This window comes from Coregonus clupeaformis, chromosome 20, assembly GCF_020615455.1.
Source record: "Coregonus clupeaformis isolate EN_2021a chromosome 20, ASM2061545v1, whole genome shotgun sequence".
NCBI classification, from domain to species: domain Eukaryota; kingdom Metazoa; phylum Chordata; class Actinopteri; order Salmoniformes; family Salmonidae; genus Coregonus; species Coregonus clupeaformis.
In genome coordinates, this window is record NC_059211.1 from 57,454,165 (window position 1) to 57,477,727 (window position 23,563).

At 48.3% G+C, this 23,563-nt stretch overlaps 1 protein-coding gene across 1 annotated transcript in view; it reads right to left on the reverse strand.

Annotated features, from left to right (window-relative positions):
* The window catches only part of oca2 (oculocutaneous albinism II), a 187,140-nt gene that overhangs the window by 38,440 nt on the left and 125,137 nt on the right, over positions 1 to 23,563 (reverse strand). The window contains exons 18-20 of the mRNA XM_041838659.2: positions 19,898 to 20,006; positions 3,359 to 3,486; positions 1,584 to 1,643 (exon numbers count right to left, since the gene is read on the reverse strand). Of these exons, the coding sequence (XP_041694593.1) occupies positions 1,584 to 1,643; positions 3,359 to 3,486; positions 19,898 to 20,006 (297 nt within the window). The remainder of the gene's footprint in view (positions 1 to 1,583; positions 1,644 to 3,358; positions 3,487 to 19,897; positions 20,007 to 23,563) is intronic.

Consider the following 23,563-nt stretch of genomic DNA (forward strand, 5'->3'; position numbering starts at 1 on the left):
CACATTGGGAACCGTTACCAACAGTCTACCCTATCTCTAACACAGAACACATTGGGAACCATTACCAACAGTCTACCCTATCTCTAACACAGAACACATTGGGAACCATTACCAACAGTCTACCCTATCTCTAACACAGAACACATTGGGAACCATTACCAACAGTCTACCCTATCTCTAACACAGAACACATTGGGAACCATTACCAACAGTCTACCCTATCTCTAACACAGAACACATTGAGAACCATTACCAACAGTCTACCCTATCTCTAACACAGAACACATTGGGAACCGTTACCAACAGTCTACCCTATCTCTAACACAGAACACATTGGGAACCGTTACCAACAGTCTACCCTATCTCTAACACAGAACACATTGGGAACCATTACCAACAGTCTACCCTATCTCTAACACAGAACACATTGGGAACCATTACCAACAGTCTACCCTATCTCTAACACAGAACACATTGGGAACCATTACCAACAGTCTACCCTATCTCTAACACAGAACACATTGGGAACCATTACCAACAGTCTACCCTATCTCTAACACAGAACACATTGGGAACCGTTACCAACAGTCTACCCTATCTCTAACACAGAACACATTGGGAACCGTTACCAACAGTCTACCCTATCTCTAACACAGAACACATTGGGAACCATTACCAACAGTCTACCCTATCTCTAACACAGAACACATTGGGAACCATTACCAACAGTCTACCCTATCTCTAACACAGAACACATTGGGAACCATTACCAACAGTCTACCCTATCTCTAACACAGAACACATTGGGAACCGTTACCAACAGTCTACCCTATCTCTAACACAGAACACATTGGGAACCATTACCAACAGTCTACCCTATCTCTAACACAGAACACATTGGGAACCGTTACCAACAGTCTACCCTATCTCTAACACAGAACACATTGGGAACCGGTACCAACAGTCTACCCTATCTCTAACACAGAACACATTGGGAACCATTACCAACAGTCTACCCTATCTCTAACACAGAACACATTGGGAACCGTTACCAACAGTCTACCCTATCTCTAACACAGAACACATTGGGAACCGTTACCAACAGTCTACCCTATCTCTAACACAGAACACATTGGGAACCATTACCAACAGTCTACCCTATCTCTAACACAGAACACATTGGGAACCGTTACCAACAGTCTACCCTATCTCTAACACAGAACACATTGGGAACCATTACCAACAGTCTACCCTATCTCTAACACAGAACACATTGGGAACCATTACCAACAGTCTACCCTATCTCTAACACAGAACACATTGGGAACCATTACCAACAGTCTACCCTATCTCTAACACAGAACACATTGGGAACCATTACCAACAGTCTACCCTATCTCTAACACAGAACACCTTGGGAACCATTACCAACAGTCTACCCTATCTCTAACACAGAACACATTGAGATGCACTAATGGAATCATTACGGGGCCAATATCATATAATCTGCATGTGCTGCTTTATCCGTTCTACATGACAGGAGTGTGATGGGGGTTCAGTCTTTAAAACAAAGGTCAACTTACTTTTATGAGCAGGGCCGTCTGCACTCCAATGTAGTCGATGAGCTGCAGCTGGGCCAAAGCCTATAGGGAGAGAGAGAAGAGAAGGTGAACATCAGTCACCAGGACCATGTGTTTGTTTAGGTTTGACCATGAGAAGAAGGCCTCTGAGCTCAAATATGAAACAGGCTCAACTATATCCCTCCAGATCAGGGGCATTTTACCCTATGAGGTCCGGACTACTGCTGGTTTTCTGTTCTACCTGATAATTAATTGCACCCACCTTGTGTCCCAGGTCTAAATCAGTCCCTGATTAAAGAACAATGAAAAAGTAAATCCTATGTGATTATTTTGACTGTGTAATGCTGATTCTCTATTCACCATGAGTAGAGAAACTGTCTATAATTCATACATCTTATTGAAATAGACAGAGACTGGCCTGTCTGTTCTTCTGGAGGACAGCGTCCATCTTCTTGAAATAGATACTGTCCTTCTGGAGGACAGCGTCCATCTTCTTGAAATAGATACTGTCCTTCTCAGGACCGCGTCCATCTTATTGAAATAGACAGAGACTGTCCTTCTGGAGGACAGCATCCATCTTATTGAAATAGACAGAGACTGTCCTTCTGGAGGACAGCATCCATCTTATTGAAATAGACAGAGACTGTCCTTCTGGAGGACAGCATCCATCTTATTGAAATAGACAGAGACTGTTCTTCTGGAGGACAGCATCCATCTTATTGAAATAGACAGAGACTGTCCTTCTGGAGGACAGCATCCATCTTATTGAAATAGACAGAGACTGTCCTTCTGGAGGACAGCATCCATCTTATTGAAATAGACAGAGACTGTCCTTCTGGAGGACAGCATCCATCTTATTGAAATAGACAGAGACTGTTCTTCTGGAGGACAGCATCCATCTTATTGAAATAGACAGAGACTGTCCTTCTGGAGGACAGCATCCATCTTATTGAAATAGACAGAGACTGTCCTTCTGGAGGACAGCATCCATCTTATTGAAATAGACAGAGACTGTCCTTCTGGAGGACAGCATCCATCTTATTGAAACAGACAGAGACTGTCCTCCCTGTGCTGTCTGATGGCTCTGAGCCCTGTTCTGCAGTGTTTCCATTGGACTGGCTAAACACTTTATAGAGGTTCTGCACTAATCACACACAAGAACGCAGACACACACACACACATGGACGCACGTGTACAAACACACACACAGACACACAGACACACACACACTAAGCCAAGCCCCCCGGCCCCAGTGCGGTTAAGGGCTGTGTTTTGGGGTGAGATTGGGCCCTTTACAAAACAAAGCCCCCCGGCCCCAGTTCGGTTAAGGGCTGTGTTTTTGGGTGAGATTGGGCCCTTTACAAAACAAAGCCCCCCGGCCCCAGTTCGGTTAAGGGCTGTGTTTTGGGGTGAGATTGGGCCCTTTACAAAACAAAGCCCCCCTGCCCCAGTTCGGTTAAGGGCTGTGTTTTGGGGTGAGATTGGGCCCTTTACAAAACAAAGCCCCCGGCCCCAGTTCGGTTAAGGGCTGTGTTTTGGGGTGAGATTGGGCCCTTTACAAACAAAGCCCCCCTGCCCCAGTTCGGTTAAGGGCTGTGTTTTGGGGTGAGATTGGGCCCTTTACAAAACAAAGCCCCCCGGCCCCAGTTCGGTTAAGGGCTGTGTTTTGGGGTGAGATTGGGCCCTTTACAAAACAAAGCCCCCCGGCCCCAGTTCGGTTAAGGGCTGTGTTTTGGGGTGAGATTGGGCCCTTTACAAAACAAAGGATTAAAACATACCTCCATGAGAACAAACAGAGCAGCGAAGAACAGCAGCGTGGCCCACTCCACTCTGTGCAGAATGATCTCGAAGTCCTGGACGTCAGCCAGCACCAGCAGCCACAGAGCCCCGATGATAGCTATCCATCCTGGGGGACCGAGAGGAGAGAGGACCCTGTTAGAACCACCCTACTACAGCCAGCCCCACAGAGCCCCAAGGATAGCTATCCAACCTGGGGTAAAGGACAGGAGAGAGGACCCTGAGACCAGTCTACAGCCAGTCTGTTTGACCGACACTGTGCCACTGCAACCCCCACTGCGTTTAGTGCTTGCGCTCTTGGGCACGCACTAAGACCATGAGGAAACCTTAAGGTGTTGAGTCCAGAATGCATGAAATTAAGCTGAGTAATGGTAGACTTGAGTTAACAAATCCAACAGACAGAGAGTACGAGAAGTAACAGAGTACGGGATCAGGAACAGTTCCATCTTAATTCCACAGTACATGTTGTGGTGTTGTTTCACTAAAGTCTAAAAAAGCCCTATTTTCTCTCCAACTATGACGCAGCAAATGGCACCCTATAGCGACCCAAATGGCACCCTATAGCGTCCCAAATGGCCCCCTATAGCGTCCCAAATGGCCCCCTATAGCATCCCAAATGGCACCCTATAGCGTCCCAAATGGCACCCTATTGGTCCTGGTCAGCATTAGTAGACTATATAAGGAAAAGCCTTTCTCTCTAACTGGCCCAGATTATTTAATCTCTTTGTGTAACACAAATCCGTCGCAATCTAACAATACAGTACACCTATCTAACAATACAGTACACCTATCTACATTTACATTTACATTTAAGTCATTTAGCAGACGCTCTTATCCAGAGCGACTTACAGGAGCAATTAGGGTTAAGTGCCTTGCTCAAGAGCACATTTACGTCATTTAGCAGACGCTCTAGTCCAGAGCGACTCACAAATTGATGCATTCACCCTATAGCCAGTGGGATAACCACTTTACAATTTTTTGGGGGTAGAAGGATTACTTTATCCTATCCCAGGTATTCCTTAAAGAGGTGGGGTTTCAAATGTCTCCGGAAGGTGGTGAGCGACTCCGCTGTGTGTGTGGGGGGGGGGGGGGGGTAGAAGGATTACTTTATCCAGGGTAAAGTAAAGGATTACTTTACCTTGTTGACCTTTATGTATTCCAGTGTGCCATAGACAGACAGACTGAATGACGTTGCCCGCTCCCCCAGGATTTCAAATGTCAAAATAGATGTTTGTAGTTTATGTTTAGACTAACTGCAGAATCCGGGAGTTCACTGAGATAGGGGAATCCGGGAGTTCACTGAGATAGGGGAATCCGGGAGTTCACTGAGATAGGGGAATCCGGGAGTTCACTGAGATAGGGGAATCCGGGAGTTCACTGCATCTATTAACATTCCTCCGTTCCTCCCTTCCGGGTTACAGTGATAGATAGGGGAATCCGGGAGTTCACTGCATCTATTAACATTCCTCCGTTCCTCCCTTGCAGGTTACAGTGATAGATAGGGGAATCCGGGAGTTCACTGCATCTATTAACATTCCTCCGTTCCTCCCTTCCGGGTTACAGTGATAGATAGGGGAATCCGGGAGTTCACTGCATCTATTAACATTCCTCCGTTCCTCCCTTGCAGGTTACAGTGATAGATAGGGGAATCCGGGAGTTCACTGCATCTATTAACATTCCTCCGTTCCTCCCTTCCGGGTTAGAGTGATAGATAGGGGAATCCGGGAGTTCACTGCATCTATTAACATTCCTCCGTTCCTCCCTTCCGGGTTACAGTGATAGATAGGGGAATCCGGGAGTTCACTGCATCTATTAACATTCCTCCGTTCCTCCCTTCCGGGTTACAGTGATAGATAGGGGAATCCGGGAGTTCACTGCATCTATTAACATTCCTCCGTTCCTCCCTTGCAGGTTAGAGTGATAGATAGGGGAATCCGGGAGTTCACTGCATCTATTAACATTCCTCCGTTCCTCCCTTCCGGGTTACAGTGATAGATAGGGGGAATCCGGGAGTTCACTGCATCTATTAACATTCCTCCGTTCCTCCCTTCCGGGTTACAGTGATAGATAGGGGAATCCGGGAGTTCACTGCATCTATTAACATTCCTCCGTTCCTCCCTTCCGGGTTACAGTGATAGATAGGGGAATCCGGGAGTTCACTGCATCTATTAACATTCCTCCGTTCCTCCCTTCCGGGTTACAGTGATAGATAGGGGAATCCGGGAGTTCACTGCATCTATTAACATTCCTCCGTTCCTCCCTTCCGGGTTACAGTGATAGATAGGGGAATCCGGGAGTTCACTGCATCTATTAACATTCCTCCGTTCCTCCCTTCCGGGTTACAGTGATAGATAGGGGAATCCGGGAGTTCACTGCATCTATTTACATTCCTCCGTTCCTCCCTTGCAGGTTAGAGTGATAGATAGGGGAATCCGGGAGTTCACTGCATCTATTAACATTCCTCCGTTCCTCCCTTCCGGGTTACAGTGATAGATAGGGGAATCCGGGAGTTCACTGCATCTATTAACATTCCTCCGTTCCTCCCTTCCGGGTTACAGTGATAGATAGGGGAATCCGGGAGTTCACTGCATCTATTAACATTCCTCCGTTCCTCCCTTGCAGGTTAGAGTGATAGATAGGGGAATCCGGGAGTTCACTGCATCTATTAACATTCCTCCGTTCCTCCCTTGCAGGTTAGAGTGATAGATAGGGGAATCCGGGAGTTCACTGCATCTATTAACATTCCTCCGTTCCTCCCTTCCGGGTTACAGTGATAGATAGGGGAATCCGGGAGTTCACTGCATCTATTAACATTCCTCCGTTCCTCCCTTGCAGGTTAGAGTGATAGATAGGGGAATCCGGGAGTTCACTGCATCTATTAACATTCCTCCGTTCCTCCCTTCCGGGTTACAGTGATAGATAGGGGAATCCGGGGAGTTCACTGCATCTATTAACATTCCTCCGTTCCTCCCTTCCGGGTTACAGTGATAGATAGGGGAATCCGGGAGTTCACTGCATCTATTAAAACATTCCTCCGTTCCTCCCTTCCGGGTTACAGTGATAGATAGGGGGAATCCGGGGAGTTCACTGCATCTATTAACATTCCTCCGTTCCTCCCTTCCGGGTTACAGTGATAGATAGGGGAATCCGGGAGTTCACTGCATCTATTAACATTCCTCCGTTCCTCCCTTGCAGGTTAGAGTGATAGATAGGGGAATCCGGGAGTTCACTGCATCTATTAACATTCCTCCGTTCCTCCCTTGCAGGTTAGAGTGATAGATAGGGGAATCCGGGAGTTCACTGCATCTATTAACATTCCTCCGTTCCTCCCTTCCGGGTTACAGTGATAGATAGGGGAATCCGGGAGTTCACTGCATCTATTAACATTCCTCCGTTCCTCCCTTGCAGGTTAGAGTGATAGATAGGGGAATCCGGGAGTTCACTGCATCTATTAACATTCCTCCGTTCCTCCCTTCCGGGTTACAGTGATAGATAGGGGAATCCGGGAGTTCACTGCATCTATTAAAACATTCCTCCGTTCCTCCCTTCCGGGTTACAGTGATAGATAGGGGAATCCGGGAGTTCACTGCATCTATTAAAACATTCCTCCGTTCCTCCCTTCCGGGTTACAGTGATAGATAGGGGAATCCGGGAGTTCACTGCATCTATTAACATTCCTCCGTTCCTCCCTTCCGGGTTACAGTGATAGATAGGGGAATCCGGGGAGTTCACTGCATCTATTAACATTCCTCCGTTCCTCCCTTCCGGGTTACAGTGATAGATAGGGGAATCCGGGGAGTTCACTGCATCTATTAACATTCCTCCGTTCCTCCCTTCCGGGTTACAGTGATAGATAGGGGAATCCGGGAGTTCACTGCATCTATTAACATTCCTCCGTTCCTCCCTTCCGGGTTACAGTGATAGATAGGGGAATCCGGGAGTTCACTGCATCTATTAACATTCCTCCGTTCCTCCCTTGCAGGTTAGAGTGATAGATAGGGGAATCCGGGGAGTTCACTGCATCTATTAACATTCCTCCGTTCCTCCCTTCCGGGTTACAGTGATAGATAGGGGAATCCGGGAGTTCACTGCATCTATTAAAACATTCCTCCGTTCCTCCCTTCCGGGTTACAGTGATAGATAGGGGAATCCGGGAGTTCACTGCATCTATTAACATTCCTCCGTTCCTCCCTTCCGGGTTACAGTGATAGATAGGGGAATCCGGGAGTTCACTGCATCTATTAACATTCCTCCGTTCCTCCCTTGCAGGTTAGAGTGATATATAGGGAAATCCGGGAGTTCACTGCATCTATTAACATTCCTCCGTTCCTCCCTTGCAGGTTAGAGTGATAGATAGGGGAATCCGGGAGTTCACTGCATCTATTAACATTCCTCCGTTCCTCCCTTCCGGGTTACAGTGATAGATAGGGGAATCCGGGAGTTCACTGCATCTATTAACATTCCTCCGTTCCTCCCTTGCAGGTTAGAGTGATAGATAGGGGAATCCGGGAGTTCACTGCATCTATTAACATTCCTCCGTTCCTCCCTTCCGGGTTACAGTGATAGATAGGGGAATCCGGGGAGTTCACTGCATCTATTAACATTCCTCCGTTCCTCCCTTCCGGTTACAGTGATAGATAGGGGAATCCGGGAGTTCACTGCATCTATTAACATTCCTCCGTTCCTCCCTTGCAGGTTAGAGTGATAGATAGGGGAATCCGGGAGTTCACTGCATCTATTAACATTCCTCCGTTCCTCCCTTCCGGGTTACAGTGATAGATAGGGGAATCCGGGAGTTCACTGCATCTATTAACATTCCTCCGTTCCTCCCTTGCAGGTTAGAGTGATAGATAGGGGAATCCGGGGAGTTCACTGCATCTATTAACATTCCTCCGTTCCTCCCTTCCGGGTTACAGTGATAGATAGGGGAATCCGGGAGTTCACTGCATCTATTAACATTCCTCCGTTTCTCCCTTCCGGGTTACAGTGATAGATAGGGGAATCCGGGAGTTCACTGCATCTATTAACATTCCTCCGTTCCTCCCTTCCGGGTTACAGTGATAGATAGGGGAATCCGGGAGTTCACTGCATCTATTAACATTCCTCCTTCCTCCCTTCCGGGTTACAGTGATAGATAGGGGAATCCGGGAGTTCACTGCATCTATTAACATTCCTCCGTTCCTCCCTTCCGGGTTACAGTGATAGATAGGGAATCCGGGAGTTCACTGCATCTATTAACATTCCTCCGTTCCTCCCTTCCGGGTTACAGTGATAGATAGGGGAATCCGGGGAGTTCACTGCATCTATTAACATTCCTCCGTTCCTCCCTTCCGGGTTACAGTGATAGATAGGGGAATCCGGGAGTTCACTGCATCTATTAACATTCCTCCGTTCCTCCCTTCCGGGTTACAGTGATAGATAGGGGAATCCGGGAGTTCACTGCATCTATTAACATTCCTCCGTTCCTCCCTTGCAGGTTAGAGTGATAGATAGGGGAATCCGGGAGTTCACTGCATCTATTAACATTCCTCCGTTCCTCCCTTCCGGGTTACAGTGATAGATAGGGAATCCGGGAGTTCACTGCATCTATTAACATTCCTCCGTTCCTCCCTTCCGGGTTACAGTGATAGATAGGGGAATCCGGGAGTTCACTGCATCTATTAACATTCCTCCGTTCCTCCCTTGCAGGTTAGAGTGATAGATAGGGGAATCCGGGGAGTTCACTGCATCTATTAACATTCATCCGTTCCTCCCTTCCGGGTTACAGTGATAGATAGGGGAATCCGGGAGTTCACTGCATCTATTAACATTCCTCCGTTCCTCCCTTGCAGGTTAGAGTGATAGATAGGGGAATCCGGGAGTTCACTGCATCTATTAACATTCCTCCGTTCCTCCCTTCCGGGTTACAGTGATAGATAGGGGAATCCGGGAGTTCACTGCATCTATTAACATTCCTCCGTTCCTCCCTTGCAGGTTAGAGTGATAGATAGGGGAATCCGGGAGTTCACTGCATCTATTAACATTCCTCCGTTCCTCCCTTGCAGGTTAGAGTGATAGATAGGGGAATCTGGGCGGACATTTTAAGGCTGTCACGACGAGAGACTTCGTTGAGGAGAATCAAACAAACAAGGTGACTCACCACGTAGATAAAAAGAGTGTTTGTGCGTGTGAGAGAGAGAGAGAGCCAGACAGAGCATTTGATTCCCATCAAAGCGTGTTCTGCCTTATTGTCCAATAATACGATTGAGTTGAGTGTTACCAGGTAGGGGCTGATGGATAATGTTTCTGTTCAGGCTTGGTGGGTTCATTACCAAAGCATCCCACTCTAACACATATCCCAACCACAGCATTAAGGTAATCCTCAGAATTAAACCCTGTCTTTGGGAGGGAGAGAGAGACAGAGAGAGAGAGAGAGGGGGGGGGAGCGAGGGATAGGGGATGAAGTGAGGAGAGGGGAGATGGAGTGAGGAGAGGGGAGATGGAGTGAGGAGAGGGGAGATGGAGTGAGGAGAGGGGAGATGGAGTGAGGAGAGGGGAGCGAGTGAGGAGAGGGGAGATGGAGTGAGGAGAGGGGAGGGGAGCGAGTGAGGAGAGGGGAGATGGAGTGAGGAGAGGGGAGATGGAGTGAGGAGAGGGGAGATGGAGTGAGGAGAGGGGAGCGAGTGAGGAGAGGGGAGATGGAGTGAGGAGAGGGGAGCGAGTGAGGAGAGGGGAGATGGAGTGAGGAGAGGGGAGATGGAGTGAGGAGAGGGGAGATGGAGTGAGGAGAGGGGAGCGAGTGAGGAGAGGGGAGATGGAGTGAGGAGAGGGGAGATGGAGTGAGGAGAGGGGAGATGGAGTGAGGAGAGGGGAGATGGAGTGAGGAGAGGGGAGATGGAGTGAGGAGAGGGGAGATGGAGTGAGGAGAGGGGAGATGGAGTGAGGAGAGGGGAGATGGAGTGAGGAGAGGGGAGATGGAGTGAGGAGAGGGGAGGGAGTGAGGAGAGGGGAGATGGAGTGAGGAGAGGGGAGATGGAGTGAGGAGAGGGGAGATGGAGTGAGGAGAGGGGAGCGAGTGAGGAGAGGGGAGATGGAGTGAGGAGAGGGGAGATGGAGTGAGGAGAGGGGAGATGGAGTGAGGAGAGGGGAGATGAGTGAGGAGAGGGGAGATGGAGTGAGGAGAGGGGAGATGGAGTGAGGAGAGGGGAGCGAGTGAGGAGAGGGGAGGGGAGCGAGTGAGGAGAGGGGAGCGAGTGAGGAGAGGCGAGCGAGTGAGGAGAGGGGAGGGGAGCGAGTGAGGAGAGGGGGAGCGAGTGAGGAGAGGCGAGCGAGTGAGGAGAGGGGAGATGGAGTGAGGAGAGGGGAGATGGAGTGAGGAGAGGGGAGCGAGTGAGGAGAGGGGAGCGAGTGAGGAGAGGGGAGGGGAGCGAGTGAGGAGAGGGGAGCGAGTGAGGAGAGGGGAGGGGAGCGAGTGAGGAGAGGGGAGCGAGTGAGGAGAGGGAGGGGGAGCGAGTGAGGAGAGGGGAGCGAGTGAGGAGAGGGGAGCGAGTGAGGAGAGGGGAGGGGAGCGAGTGAGGAGAGGGGAGCGAGTGAGGAGAGGGGAGCGAGTGAGGAGAGGGGAGTGAGGGAGAGCTAGATGGGGAGCGAGGGAGAGAGAGGGAGAGACATGAGGAAAGAGGAGGGTGTGTGTCCTAGCACTGAAGAGAAACACAGCAGCAGACAAAGAGAAGATCTCCAATCTGTTAGAGAGGAGAGGTTTTGATAGGCTGGTTTAAAACCTGCTGTTAGAGAGGAGAGGTTTTGATAGGCTGGTTTAAAACCTGCTGTTAGAGAGGAGAGGTTTTGATAGGCTGGTTTAAAACCTGCTGTTAGAGAGGAGAGGTTTTGATAGGTTTATAACCAGCTGTCACACCTACCACTGCTCCCCCGTCCTCAGTAGCGTCAGTGATCAAGCAGTATTGGTTTTGGTCACGTTCAGTACGATTCTCCTATTTTCTTAATCTGCCTTATTTTTATCATTAAACTCACCTTCTGCAACTGCTTCCTGACTCTAAGGGGTATATGTGACAGACTACTGCCTCTAAATATGGAAGCAGCAGAAGAGAAAGACATCTGCCAGACGGTCGGTGAACAGGGACACCTCCTCCTCCAACACCTCCTCCAACACCTCCTCCAACACCACGATCAGCTGGAAGAACTGGGTACGGCTATGGATGAGGTCCTCCCGTCCTCCACTGCCTCGACACCACCTGAGAGGATTCACCTCCAACTAGCAGAGGGGCCTTCTACCACGATTCGTCCCAGCGAGCCAGTCCCCCAGCCCATCCAGCAGTCCGCCCAGGTCAGCGTTGCCCAACTGTCCCTCCCGGACAAGTATGACGGGACTCCATCCAGTCCCCACCACCGAGAGGTCCAAGGTTGCCACGGTCATTTCCGGGCTGACCGGGAAGGCGCTGGAGTGGGCTACGGCCGTCTGGGAGAGAGGAGAGGAGGAGCTGGGTTCCTATGGTTCATGGCTCTGTTCAGGACGGTCATCGACCATCCACCGGAGGGCAGAAATGGATGTGAGCGACTACTCCAACTCCGGCAGGGTGCCCAGACCGCTGTAGGAGTACGCCCTCACCTTCCGGACCGTGGCAGCCTCCAGCGGATTAAATGAGCCGGCGCTCCGCACCCTATTCTGAACAGAGTTGGCGTGCCGGGACGACAACCTTTCCTTGGATGCGCTCATCTCGAATGGCCATCCATCTGGACAACCTTCTTCGGGAGCGCCGGCGCCCCACTCGCCTCTCGCCCTCCTCCTTTGGCTGTCCTGAGGCAGAGCCTGAACCCATGGGAGGTAGGAGCCACACAACTCCCCGCAGCAGAACGGCTTCATCGGAGACAGCTGGGGGCTCTGTTCCTATTGCGCCCAGGAGGTGCACCAGCTTCAGTGGCGTCCGGTGCGTCCCAATCTGCGGTCCCAACCAGCGGTCCCAACCCGCGGTCCCAACCCGCGGTCCCAACCCGGTGCGTCCCAACCCGCGGTCCCAACCCGCGGTCCCCAGGGGCAGAGGGGCGGCTCCGTCTTGTTATTGTTGTTGTGGTAGTGGTTGATACGCAAGAGAACAAAACGTGTGACTGGATCCTACATGGCCCAGCCAGGAAGATATAGAGTATGACTGGATGCTACATGGCCCAGCCAGAAAGATATAGAGTATGACTGGATGCTACATGGCCCAGCCAGGAAGATATAGAGTATGACTGGATGCTACATGGCCTAGCCAGAAAGATATAGAGTATGACTGGATGCTACATGGCCTAGCCAGAAAGATATAGAGTATGACTGGATGCTACATGGCCCAGCCAGGAAGATATAGAGTATGACTGGATGCTACATGGCCCAGCCAGGAAGATATAGAGTGTCTGAGTTTAGTGGAGTGGTTTGTTTGGATGTTTCACATGACCTCTTGTAAGGTTAAGGAACAAAACAACCTCTCATCTCCTCTCCTCTCTCAAACAGATAGATAGCAGGGAAGCAGAGGAAGTACAGAAGAAGCAAAGACCAAAAAGAGACTCAGGTTGTTTTCTTTAGCTACTCACAGAAAGAGACTCAGGTTGTTTTCTTTAGCTACTCACAGAAAGAGACTCAGGTTGTTTTCTTTAGCTACTCACAGAAAGAGACTCAGGTTGTTTTCTTTAGCTACTCACAGAAAGAGACTGGGGTTGTTTTCTTTAGCTACTCACAGAAAGAGACTCAGGTTGTTTTCTTTAGCTACTCACAGAAAGAGACTCGGGTTGTTTTCTTTAGCTACTCACAGAAAGAGACTCGGGTTGTTTTCTTTAGCTACTCACAGAAAGAGACTCGGGTTGTTTTCTTTAGCTACTCACAGAAAGAGACTCAGGTTGTTTTCTTTAGCTACTCACAGAAAGAGACTCGGGTTGTTTTCTTTAGCTACTCACAGAAAGAGACTCAGGTTGTTTTCTTTAGCTACTCACAGAAAGAGACTCAGGTTGTTTTCTTTAGCTACTCACAGAAAGAGACTCAGGTTGTTTTCTTTAGCTACTCACAGAAAGAGACTCAGGTTGTTTTCTTTAGCTACTCACAGAAAGAGACTCAGGTTGTTTTCTATAGCTACTCACAGAAAGAGACTCAGGTTGTTTTCTATAGCTACTCACAGTCCATTGTGTTTCCAAACAGAACGTTTCAAGGAAGTATATTCAGGTTTATTGTATGTCATGAACATATGCCACATCATTAAATGACCAGACTATTATTAAAAGCCAAATTAAATGTTTCTGTGTCAACCTAATGAAAATGTAATGACGCTGAATTTCAAAAACATCTTCTGGGAGTGAATAGGTTGGGGCTCGCAATAGTCAACCCCCTGACTGTGACCTCAAATCAAATCAAATCAAAATGTATTTTCCACATGCGCCGAATACAGCAGGTGTAGACATTACAGTGAAATGCTTACTTACAGTTGAATTTGGAAGTTTACATACACTTAGGTTGGAGTCATTAAAACTCGTTTTTCAACCACTCCACAAATGTCTTGTTAACAAACTATAGTTTTGGCAAGTCGGTTAGGACATCTATCTTTGTGCATGACACAAGTAATTTTTCCAACAATTATTTCACTTATAATTCACTGTATCACAATTCCAGTGGGTGAGAAGTTTACATACACTAAGTTGACTTTGCCTTTAAACATCTTGGAAAATTCCAGAAAGATATGTAATGGCTTTAGAAGCTTCTGATAGGCTAATTGACATAATTTGAGTCAATTGGAGGTGTACCTGTGGATGTATTTCAAGGCCTACCTTCAAACTCAGTGCCTCTTTGCTTGACATCATGTGAAAATCAAAAGAAATCAGCCAATACCTCAGAAAAATTTTTTGGACCTCCACAAGTCTGCTTCATCCTTGGGAGCAATTTCCAAACGCCTGAAGGTACCACGTTCATCTGTACGAACAATAGTACGCAAGTATATACACCATGGGACCACGCAGCCATCTGAGGGGCCCCCGTGTTGAGGATCAGCGTGGCAGATGTGTTGTTACCTACCCTTACCACCTGGGGGCGGCCCGTCAGGAAGTTCAAGATCCAGTTGCAGAGGGAGGTGTTTAGTCCCAGGGTCCTTAGCTTAATGATGAGCTTTGAGGGAACTATGATGTTGAACACTGAGCTGTAGTCAATGAATAGCATTCTCACATAGGTGTTCCTCTTGTCCAGATGGGAAAGGGCAGTGTGGAGTGCAATAGAGATTGCATCATCTGTGGATCTGTTGGGGCGGTATGCAAATTGGAGTGGGTCTAGGGTTTCTGGGATAATGGTGTTGATGTGAGCCATGGCCAGCCTTTTAAAGCACTTCATGGCTACAGACGTGAGTGCTACGGGTCGGTAGTCATTTAGGCAGGTGGTTATCTTAGTGTCCTTGGGCACAGGAACTATGGTGGTCTTCTTGAAACATGTTGGTATTACAGACTCAGTCAGGGACATGTTGAAAATGTCAGTGAAGACCCTTGCCAGTTGGTCAGTGAGTGAGTGAGTGGGTGGGTGAGTGGGTGGGTGAGTGGGTGGGTGGGTGGGTGGGTGGGTGGGTGGGTGGGTGGGTGAGTGAGTGGGTGGGTGAGTGGGTGGGTGAGTGGGTGGGTGAGTGGGTGGGTGGGTGAGTGGGTGGGTGGGTGGGTGAGTGGGTGGGTGGGTGGGTGGGTGGGTGGGTGAGTGGGTGAGTGGGTGAGTGGGTGGGTGAGTGGGTGGGTGAGTGGGTGAGTGGGTGGGTGGGTGGGTGAGTGAGTGGGTGGGTGGGTGAGTGGGTGGGTGGGTGAGTGGGTGGGTGGGTGGGTGGGTGGGTGGGTGGGTGGGTGGGTGGGTGGGTGAGTGAGTGAGTGAGTGAGTGGGTGAGTGGGTGGGTGGGTGAGTGGGTGAGTGAGTGGGTGAGTGGGTGAGTGGGTGGGTGGGTGGGTGGGTGGGTGGGTGGGTGGGTGGGTGGGTGAGTGGGTGGGTGGGTGGGTGGGTGAGTGAGTGAGTGAGTGAGTGGGTGGGTGAGTGAGTGGGTGGGTGGGTGAGTGTGGTGGGTGGGTGAGTGGGTGGGTGGGTGGGTGGGTGGGTGAGTGGGTGAGTGGGTGAGTGGGTGGGTGAGTGGGTGAGTGGGTGGGTGAGTGCAGCAGGTCGTCCCCATTTAATGCTTCAATGAACGAGTGTGTTCTGTTATGTTACCATGCTGCTATTGGGCATACATGACAGATCAAATGGCACCCTATTCCCTACATAGTGCACTACTTTTGACCAGAGAATGGCACCCTATTCCCTATATAGTGCACTACTTTAGACCAGAGAATGGCACCCTATTCCCTATATAGTGCACTACTTTAGACCAGAGAATGGCACCCTATTCCCTATATAGTGCACTACTTTTGACCAGAGCCCTATTGGTAGTGCACTATGTAGGAAATAGGGTGCCATTTGGAACGAACCAATGGCTGGTCTGCTACTGGAGCTATGTGAGAAACTATAGGACAGAGGACGAGAGAGAAGGAGAGAAGGAAAGAAGGAGAAAAGGAGAGAGGACGAGAGGACAAGAGAGAAGGAGAGAAGGAGGGGGGATGAGAGAGAAGGGGAGAGAGAAGGAGAGAGGACGAGAGAGAAGGAGAGAGAGAAGGAGAGAGGACGAGAGAGAAGGAGAGAGAGAAGGAGAGAGGACGAGAGAGAAGGAGAGAGAGAAGGAGAGAGGACGAGAGAGAAAGAGAGAGAGAAGGAGAGAGGACGAGAGAGAAGGAGAGAAGGAGAGAGGACGAGAGAGAAGGAGAGAAGACGAGAGAGAAGGAGAGACGGAGAGAAGGAGAGAGGACGAGAGAGAAGGAGAGAAGACGAGAGAGAAGGGGAGAGGAGAGAAGGAGAGAGGAGAGAAGGAGAGAAGGAGAGAGGAGAGAAGGAGAGAGGACGAGAGAGAAGGAGAGAAGGAGAGAGGACGAGAGAGAATGAGAGAAGGAGATAAGGAGAGAGGACGAGACAGAAGGAGAGAAGGAGAGAGGACGAGAGAAGGAGAGAGGAGAGAAGGAGAGAGGATGAGAGAGAAGGAGAGAAGGAGAGAGGACGAGGGAGAAGGAGAGAAGGAGAGAGGACGAGAGAGAAGGAGAGAAGGTGAGAAGGAGAGAGAATGAGAGAGAAGGAGAGAGGATGAGAGAAGGAGTGAGGAGAGAAGGAGAGAGGACGAGAGAGAAGGAGAGAGAAGGAGAGAAGGAGAGAGGATGAGAGAGAAGGAGAGAGGACGAGAGAGAAGGAGAGAAGGAGAGAAGGAGAGAGGACGAGAGAGAAGGAGAGAAGGAGAGAGGACGAGAGAGAAGGAGAGAAGGAGAGAAGGAGAGAGGATGAGAGAGAAGGAGAGAAGGACAGAGGACAAGAAGGAGAGAAGGAGAGAGGACGAGAGAGAAGGAGAGAAGGAGAGAGGATGATAGAGAAGGAGAGAAGGAGAGGAGAGAGGACGAAAGAGAAGGAGAGAAGGAGAGAGGACGAGAGAGAAGGAGAGAGGAGATAAGGAGAGAGGACGAGAGAGAAGGAAAGAAGGAGAGAAGGAGAGAGGACGAGAGAGAAGGAGAGAGGACGAGAGAGAAGGAGAGAAGGAGAGAATGAGAGAGAAGGAGAGAAGGAGAGAGGATGAGAGAGAAGGAGAGAAGGAGAGAGGACGAGAGAGATGGAGAAAAGGAGAAAGAAGGAGAGAGGACGAGAGGACGAGAGAGAAGGAGAGAGGATGAGAGAGAAGGAGAGAAGGAGAGAGGACGAGAGAGAAGGAGAGAAGGAGAGAGGACGAGAAAGAAGGAGAGAAGGAGAGAAGGAGAGAGGACGAGAGAGAAGGAGAGAAGGAGAGAAGGAGAGAGAAGGAGAGAGAAGGAGAGAGAGAAGGAGAGAGAGAAGGAGAGAGAAGCGAATGAGAGAAGGACATTGTGGGTGTTTCAGCAATAACAACACCACCTAATGTGACATTATGGGTGTTTCAGAAATAACAACAGCACCTAATGTGACATTATGGGTGTTTCAGAAATAACAACAGCACCTAATGTGACATTGTGGGTGTTTCAGCAATAACAACACCACCTAATGTGACATTGTGGGTGTTTCAGAAATAACAACAGCACCTAATGTGACATTATGGGTGTTTCAGAAATAACAACAGCACCTAATGTGACATTGTGGGTGTTTCAGCAATAACAACAGCACCTAATGTGACAATATGGGTGTTTCAGCAATAACAACAGCACCTAATGTGACATTGTGGGTGTTTCAGCAATAACAACACCACCTAATGTGACATTATGGGTGTTTCAGAAATAACAACACCACCTAATGTGACATTGTGGGTGTTTCAGAAATAACAACACCACCTAATGTGACATTGTGGGTGTTTCAGAAATAACAACACCACCTAATGTGACATTTTGGGTGTTTCAGCAATAACAACACCACCTAATGTGACATTGTGGGTGTTTCAGAAATAACAACACCACCTAATGTGACATTGTGGGTGTTTCAGCAATAACAACAGCACCTAATGTGACATTATGGGTGTTTCAGAAATAACAACAGCACCTAATGTGACATTGTGGGTGTTTCAGAAATAACAACACCACCTAATGTGACATTGTGGGTGTTTCAGAAATAACAACACCACCTAATGTGACATTTTGGGTGTTTCAGCAATAACAACACCACCTAATGTGACATTGTGGGTGTTTCAGCAATAACAACAGCACCTAATGTGACATTGTGGGTGTTTCAGCAATAACAACAGCACCTAATGTGACATTATGGGTGTTTCAGAAATAACAACAGCACCTAATGTGACATTGTGGGTGTTTCAGAAATAACAACACCACCTAATGTGACATTGTGGGTGTTTCAGAAATAACAACACCACCTAATGTGACATTTTGGGTGTTTCAGCAATAACAACACCACCTAATGTGACATTGTGGGTGTTTCAGAAATAACAACACCACCTAATGTGACATTGTGGGTGTTTCAGAAATAACAACACCACCTAATGTGACATTTTGGGTGTTTCAGCAATAACAACAGCACCTAATGTGACATTGTGGGTGTTTCAGCAATAACAACAGCACCTAATGTGACATTATGGGTGTTTCAGAAATAACAACACCACCTAATGTGACATTTTGGGTGTTTCAGCAATAACAACAGCACCTAATGTGACATTGTGGGTGTTTCAGCAATAACAACAGCACCTAATGTGACATTGTGGGTGTTTCAGCAATAACAACACCACCTAAATAGTCCTAAACAGCATGTGATGTATTCTTCAACAGAGTGCTGAATGTTACAAAAAAACGATACATTTGTGACAGGTCTAAAAGCAGTGCAGTAGCCTAAATGTAATATCCTGGTAGCATCAGGACTTAGGAGTCAGGGTTTATTGAGATGTTGGTAGCATCAGGTTTTAACAGGGCTTATTGAGATGTTGGTAGCATCAGGTTTTAACAGGGCTTATTGAGATGTTGGTAGCATCAGGTTTTAACAGGGCTTATTGAGATGTTGGTAGCATCAGGTTTTAACAGGGCTTATTGCGATGTTGGTAGCATCAGGTTTTAACAGGGCTTATTGAGATGTTGGTATCATCAGGTTTTAACAGGGCTTATTGAGATGTTGGTAGCATCAGGTTTTAACAGGGCTTATTGAGATGTTGGTAGCATCAGGTTTTAACAGGGCTTATTGCGATGTTGGTAGCATCAGGTTTTAACAGGGCTTATTGCGATGTTGGTAGCATCAGGTTTTAACAGGGCTTATTGAGATGTTGGTAGCATCAGGTTTTAACAGGGCTTATTGCGATGTTGGTAGCATCAGGTTTTAACAGGGCTTATTGCGATGTTGGTAGCATCAGGTTTTAACAGGGCTTATTGAGATGTTGGTAGCATCAGGTTTTAACAGGGCTTATTGAGATGTTGGTAGCATCAGGTTTTAACAGGGCTTATTGAGATGTTGGTAGCATCAGGTTTTAACAGGGCTTATTGAGATGTTGGTAGCATCAGGTTTTAACAGGGCTTATTGCGATGTTGGTAGCATCAGGTTTTAACAGGGCTTATTGCGATGTTGGTAGCATCAGGTTTTAACAGGGCTTATTGCGATGTTGGTAGCATCAGGTTTTAACAGGGCTTATTGAGATGTTGGTAGCATCAGGTTTTAACAGGGCTTATTGAGATGTTGGTAGCATCAGGTTTTAACAGGGCTTATTGAGATGTTGGTAGCATCAGGTTTTAACAGGGCTTATTGCGATGTTGGTAGCATATTAAGATGCTCTGATAGGGAGAAAGCTGTACTGTATAATTACACTACTATACTAACAGAACCTACAACTAGTCGTCAAGCCAGTGAAAACAACGCAGTGATTCTTAGTCATTCATTTCCAGGCTGCGTCTAAAATGGCTTCCTATTCACTATTATATACTGCATTACTTTTGACCAGGACCCAAAATAGTGGGTCCTGTTTTAATGAGACATTACAGCAGCTTACCCACTGTTTTAATGAGACATTACAGCAGCTTACCCAGCTCCAGATGAATGCTGGGAACGAAGGAGTTGAGGAAGAACATGAAGATGACGACCCCCAGCACAGACACACACTTCACCAGGAGGACTCGGTCTGTTATTCTGTTCTGTTCGGAGAATAAGAATACATTTTATTTGCACCTTTAAGATACCCAAGGACATTAACTTAGCAGGATGACTTGGACTCTGCCTGTAATTCTGTAGAAGAGAGCGATCTTAACTGCTTACTGCCTGTGGTGTTGTTCTCAAATTAAGCCAACTTCATTATCTAGATAACATCATCCTAGAGGGCATGTTTCATGCTGTGGGCGGGAGTAGCAGTCAAACAGACAACTTTGTCCCGCTGATTTCTATTTTATATTCATTATATTCTAGACTATGAAATCAAGTTTGTTGCATTATTCACACAAGTCTTGTTTACTCAACTTCATTGTGCATTAATTCCTGTCCTCTCCCCAGTTTGGGTTATGATTGTGTGTGTGTGTGTGTGTGTGTGTGTGTGTGTGTGTGTGTGTGTGGTGTGTGTGTGTGTGTGTGTGTGTGTGTGTGTGTGTGTTGAATGGAGGCTGCCTGCAAGCTGCAATGGCGAGTGCGAGGCGAGCTGATTCATAATAATACATATTTAATTATATATACATTGTAAAATAATAGTGAAGACATCAAAACTATGAAATAACACACATGGAATCATGTCGTAACCCAAAAAAGTGTTAAACAAATCCAAATATATTTTATATGTGAGATTCTTCAAATAGCCACCCTTTGCCTTGATGACAGCTTTGCACACTCATGAAGTAGTCACCTGGAATGCATTTCAATTAACAGGTGTGCCTTCTTAAAAGTTAATTTTGTGGAATTTCTTTCCTTCTTAATGCGTTTGAGCCAATCAGTTGTGTTGTGACAAGGTAAGGGGAGTATACAGAAGAAAGCCCTATTTGGTAAAAGACCTAGTCCATATTATGGCAAGAACAGCTCAAATAAGCAAAGAGAAACAACAGTCCATCATTACTTTGAGACATGAAGGTCAGTCAATACGAAAAATGTAAAGAACTTGTTTTTCAACAGGACAATGACCCAACACACCTCCAGGCTGTTTAAGGGCTATTTTACCAAGAAGGTGAGTGATGGAGTGCTGCATCAGATGACCTGGCCTCCACAATCCCTCGACTTCAACCCAATTGAGATGGTTTGGGATGAGTCGGACCACAGAGTGAAGGAAAAGCAACCAACAAGTGCTCAGCATATGTGGGAACTCCTTCAAGATTGTTGGAAAAGCATTCCAGCTGAAGCTGGTTGAGAGAATGCCAAGAGTGTGCAAAGCTGTCATCAAGGCAAAGGGTGGCTATTTGAATAATCTCAAATATAAAATATATTTTTATTTGTTTAACACTTTTTTTGGTTACTACATGCTTCCATATGTGTTATTTCATAGTTTTGATGTCTTCACTATTATTCTACAATGTAGAAAATAGTAAAAATAAAGAAAAACCCTGGAATGAGTAGGTGTATCCAAACCTTTGACTGGTACTGTATAATAAAGGCATTTCAACTAGTTTTCGTTAGAATGAGATTTTTTGGAGTCCTGATTTATCTTCACACTGCTCTACAAAAGCAACAAAGACAAAAACCATATTTAACCACTATTGTTATTTAGCCAGGTTAATCATTTTTTATTTTACCAGGTATTTCACCTTCATTCAACCAGATCGGTCTAATTCAGATTAAAATTGAATAATAACTTATTAAATCATGCAAGCAACCTATAGCATTCAGACCGACTGGGTTGATTTCCGCTGTATGCCGGCGACAAACACAACGCCTCTTGTTTCATTAACCTATATTTGTTCTTTCCATGAAATTGTAAAACGTTGTTTGTTAAAACAGTACAAAACAATTGCTCTCAAAGAACGTATAGCTACATCCAGGCCACACCATGGGGTTTTGTTGTTGGATGTCAGCATTTGAAGTTGGCCTTGTTGTGCTTAGCCTGAATTTAGCGGCGCTAATATGTATATATTTGTTTCCTAACGTTTTTTCGGTCATTCGTTACATTGATCAAAACAGCATGTACCACTACCCCAACCCCCTACCACTACCCCAACCCCCTACCACTACCCCAACCCCCTACCACTACCCCCTACCACTACCCCTACCACTACCCCTTACCCCAACCCCCTACCACTACCCCAACCCCCTACCACTACCCCAACCCCCTACCACTACCCCCCTACCACTACCCCAACCCCCTACCCCTACCCCAACCCCCTACCACTACCCCAACCCCCTACCCCAACCCCCAACCCCCTACCACTACCCCAACCCCCCTACCACTACCCCAACACCCTACCACTACCCCCTACCACTACCCCAACCCCCTACCACTACCCCCCTACCACTACCCCAACCCCCTACCACTACCACTACCCCCTACCACTACCCCAACCCCCTACCACTACCCCAACACCCTACCACTACCCCCTACCACTACCCCCCTACCACTACCCCAACCCCCTACCACTACCCCAACCCCCTACCACTACCCCAACCCCCTACCACTACCCCAACCCCCTACCACTACCCCCTACCACTACCCCCCTACCACTACCCCAACCCCCTACCACTACCCCCCTACCACTACCCCAACCCCCTACCCCAACCCCCCTACCACTACCCCAACCCCCTACCACTACCCCCAACCCCCTACCCCAACCCCCTACCACTACCCCCAACCCCCTACCACTACCCCAACCCCCCTACCACTACCCCCTACCACTACCCCCTACCACTACCCCCTACCACTACCCCCTACCACTACCCCAAACCCCTACCACTACCCCCTACCACTACCCCAACCCCCTACCACTACCCCCTACCACTACCCCCTACCACTACCCCCCTACCACTACCCCAACCCCCTACCCCAACCCCCTACCACTACCCCTACCACTACCCCCTACCCAACCCCCCTACCACTACCCCCTACCACTACCCCCTACCCAACCCCCCTACCACTACCCCAACCCCCTACCACTACCCCCTACCACTACCCCAACCCCCTACCACTACCCCAACCCCCTACCACTACCCCAACCCCCTACCACTACCCCCTACCACTACCCCAACCCCCTACCACTACCCCAACCCCTACCCCAACCCCCTACCACTACCCCAACCCCCTACCCCCTACCCCAACCCCCCTACCACTACCCCAACCCCCTACCACTACCCCCTACCACTAATAAATAATAATAATAATAATAATATGCCATTTAGCAGACGCTTTTATCCAAAGCGACTTACAGTCGTGCGTGCATACATTTTTTTTTGTGTATGGGTGGTCCCGGGGATCGAACCCACTACCTTGGCGTTACAAGCGCCGTGCTCTACCAGCTGAGCTACAGAGGACCACAACCCCCTACCACTACCCCCTACCCCAACCCCCAACCCCCTACCACTACCCCAACCCCCTACCACTACCCCAACCCCCTACCCCAACCCCCCAACCCCCAACCCCCTACCACTACCCCTTACCCCAACCCCCAACCCCCTACCACTACCCCCTTACCCCAACCCCCTACCACTACCCCCCTACCCCAACCCCCAACCCCCTACCACTACCCCAACCCCCTACCACTACCCCAACACCCTACCACTACCCCCTACC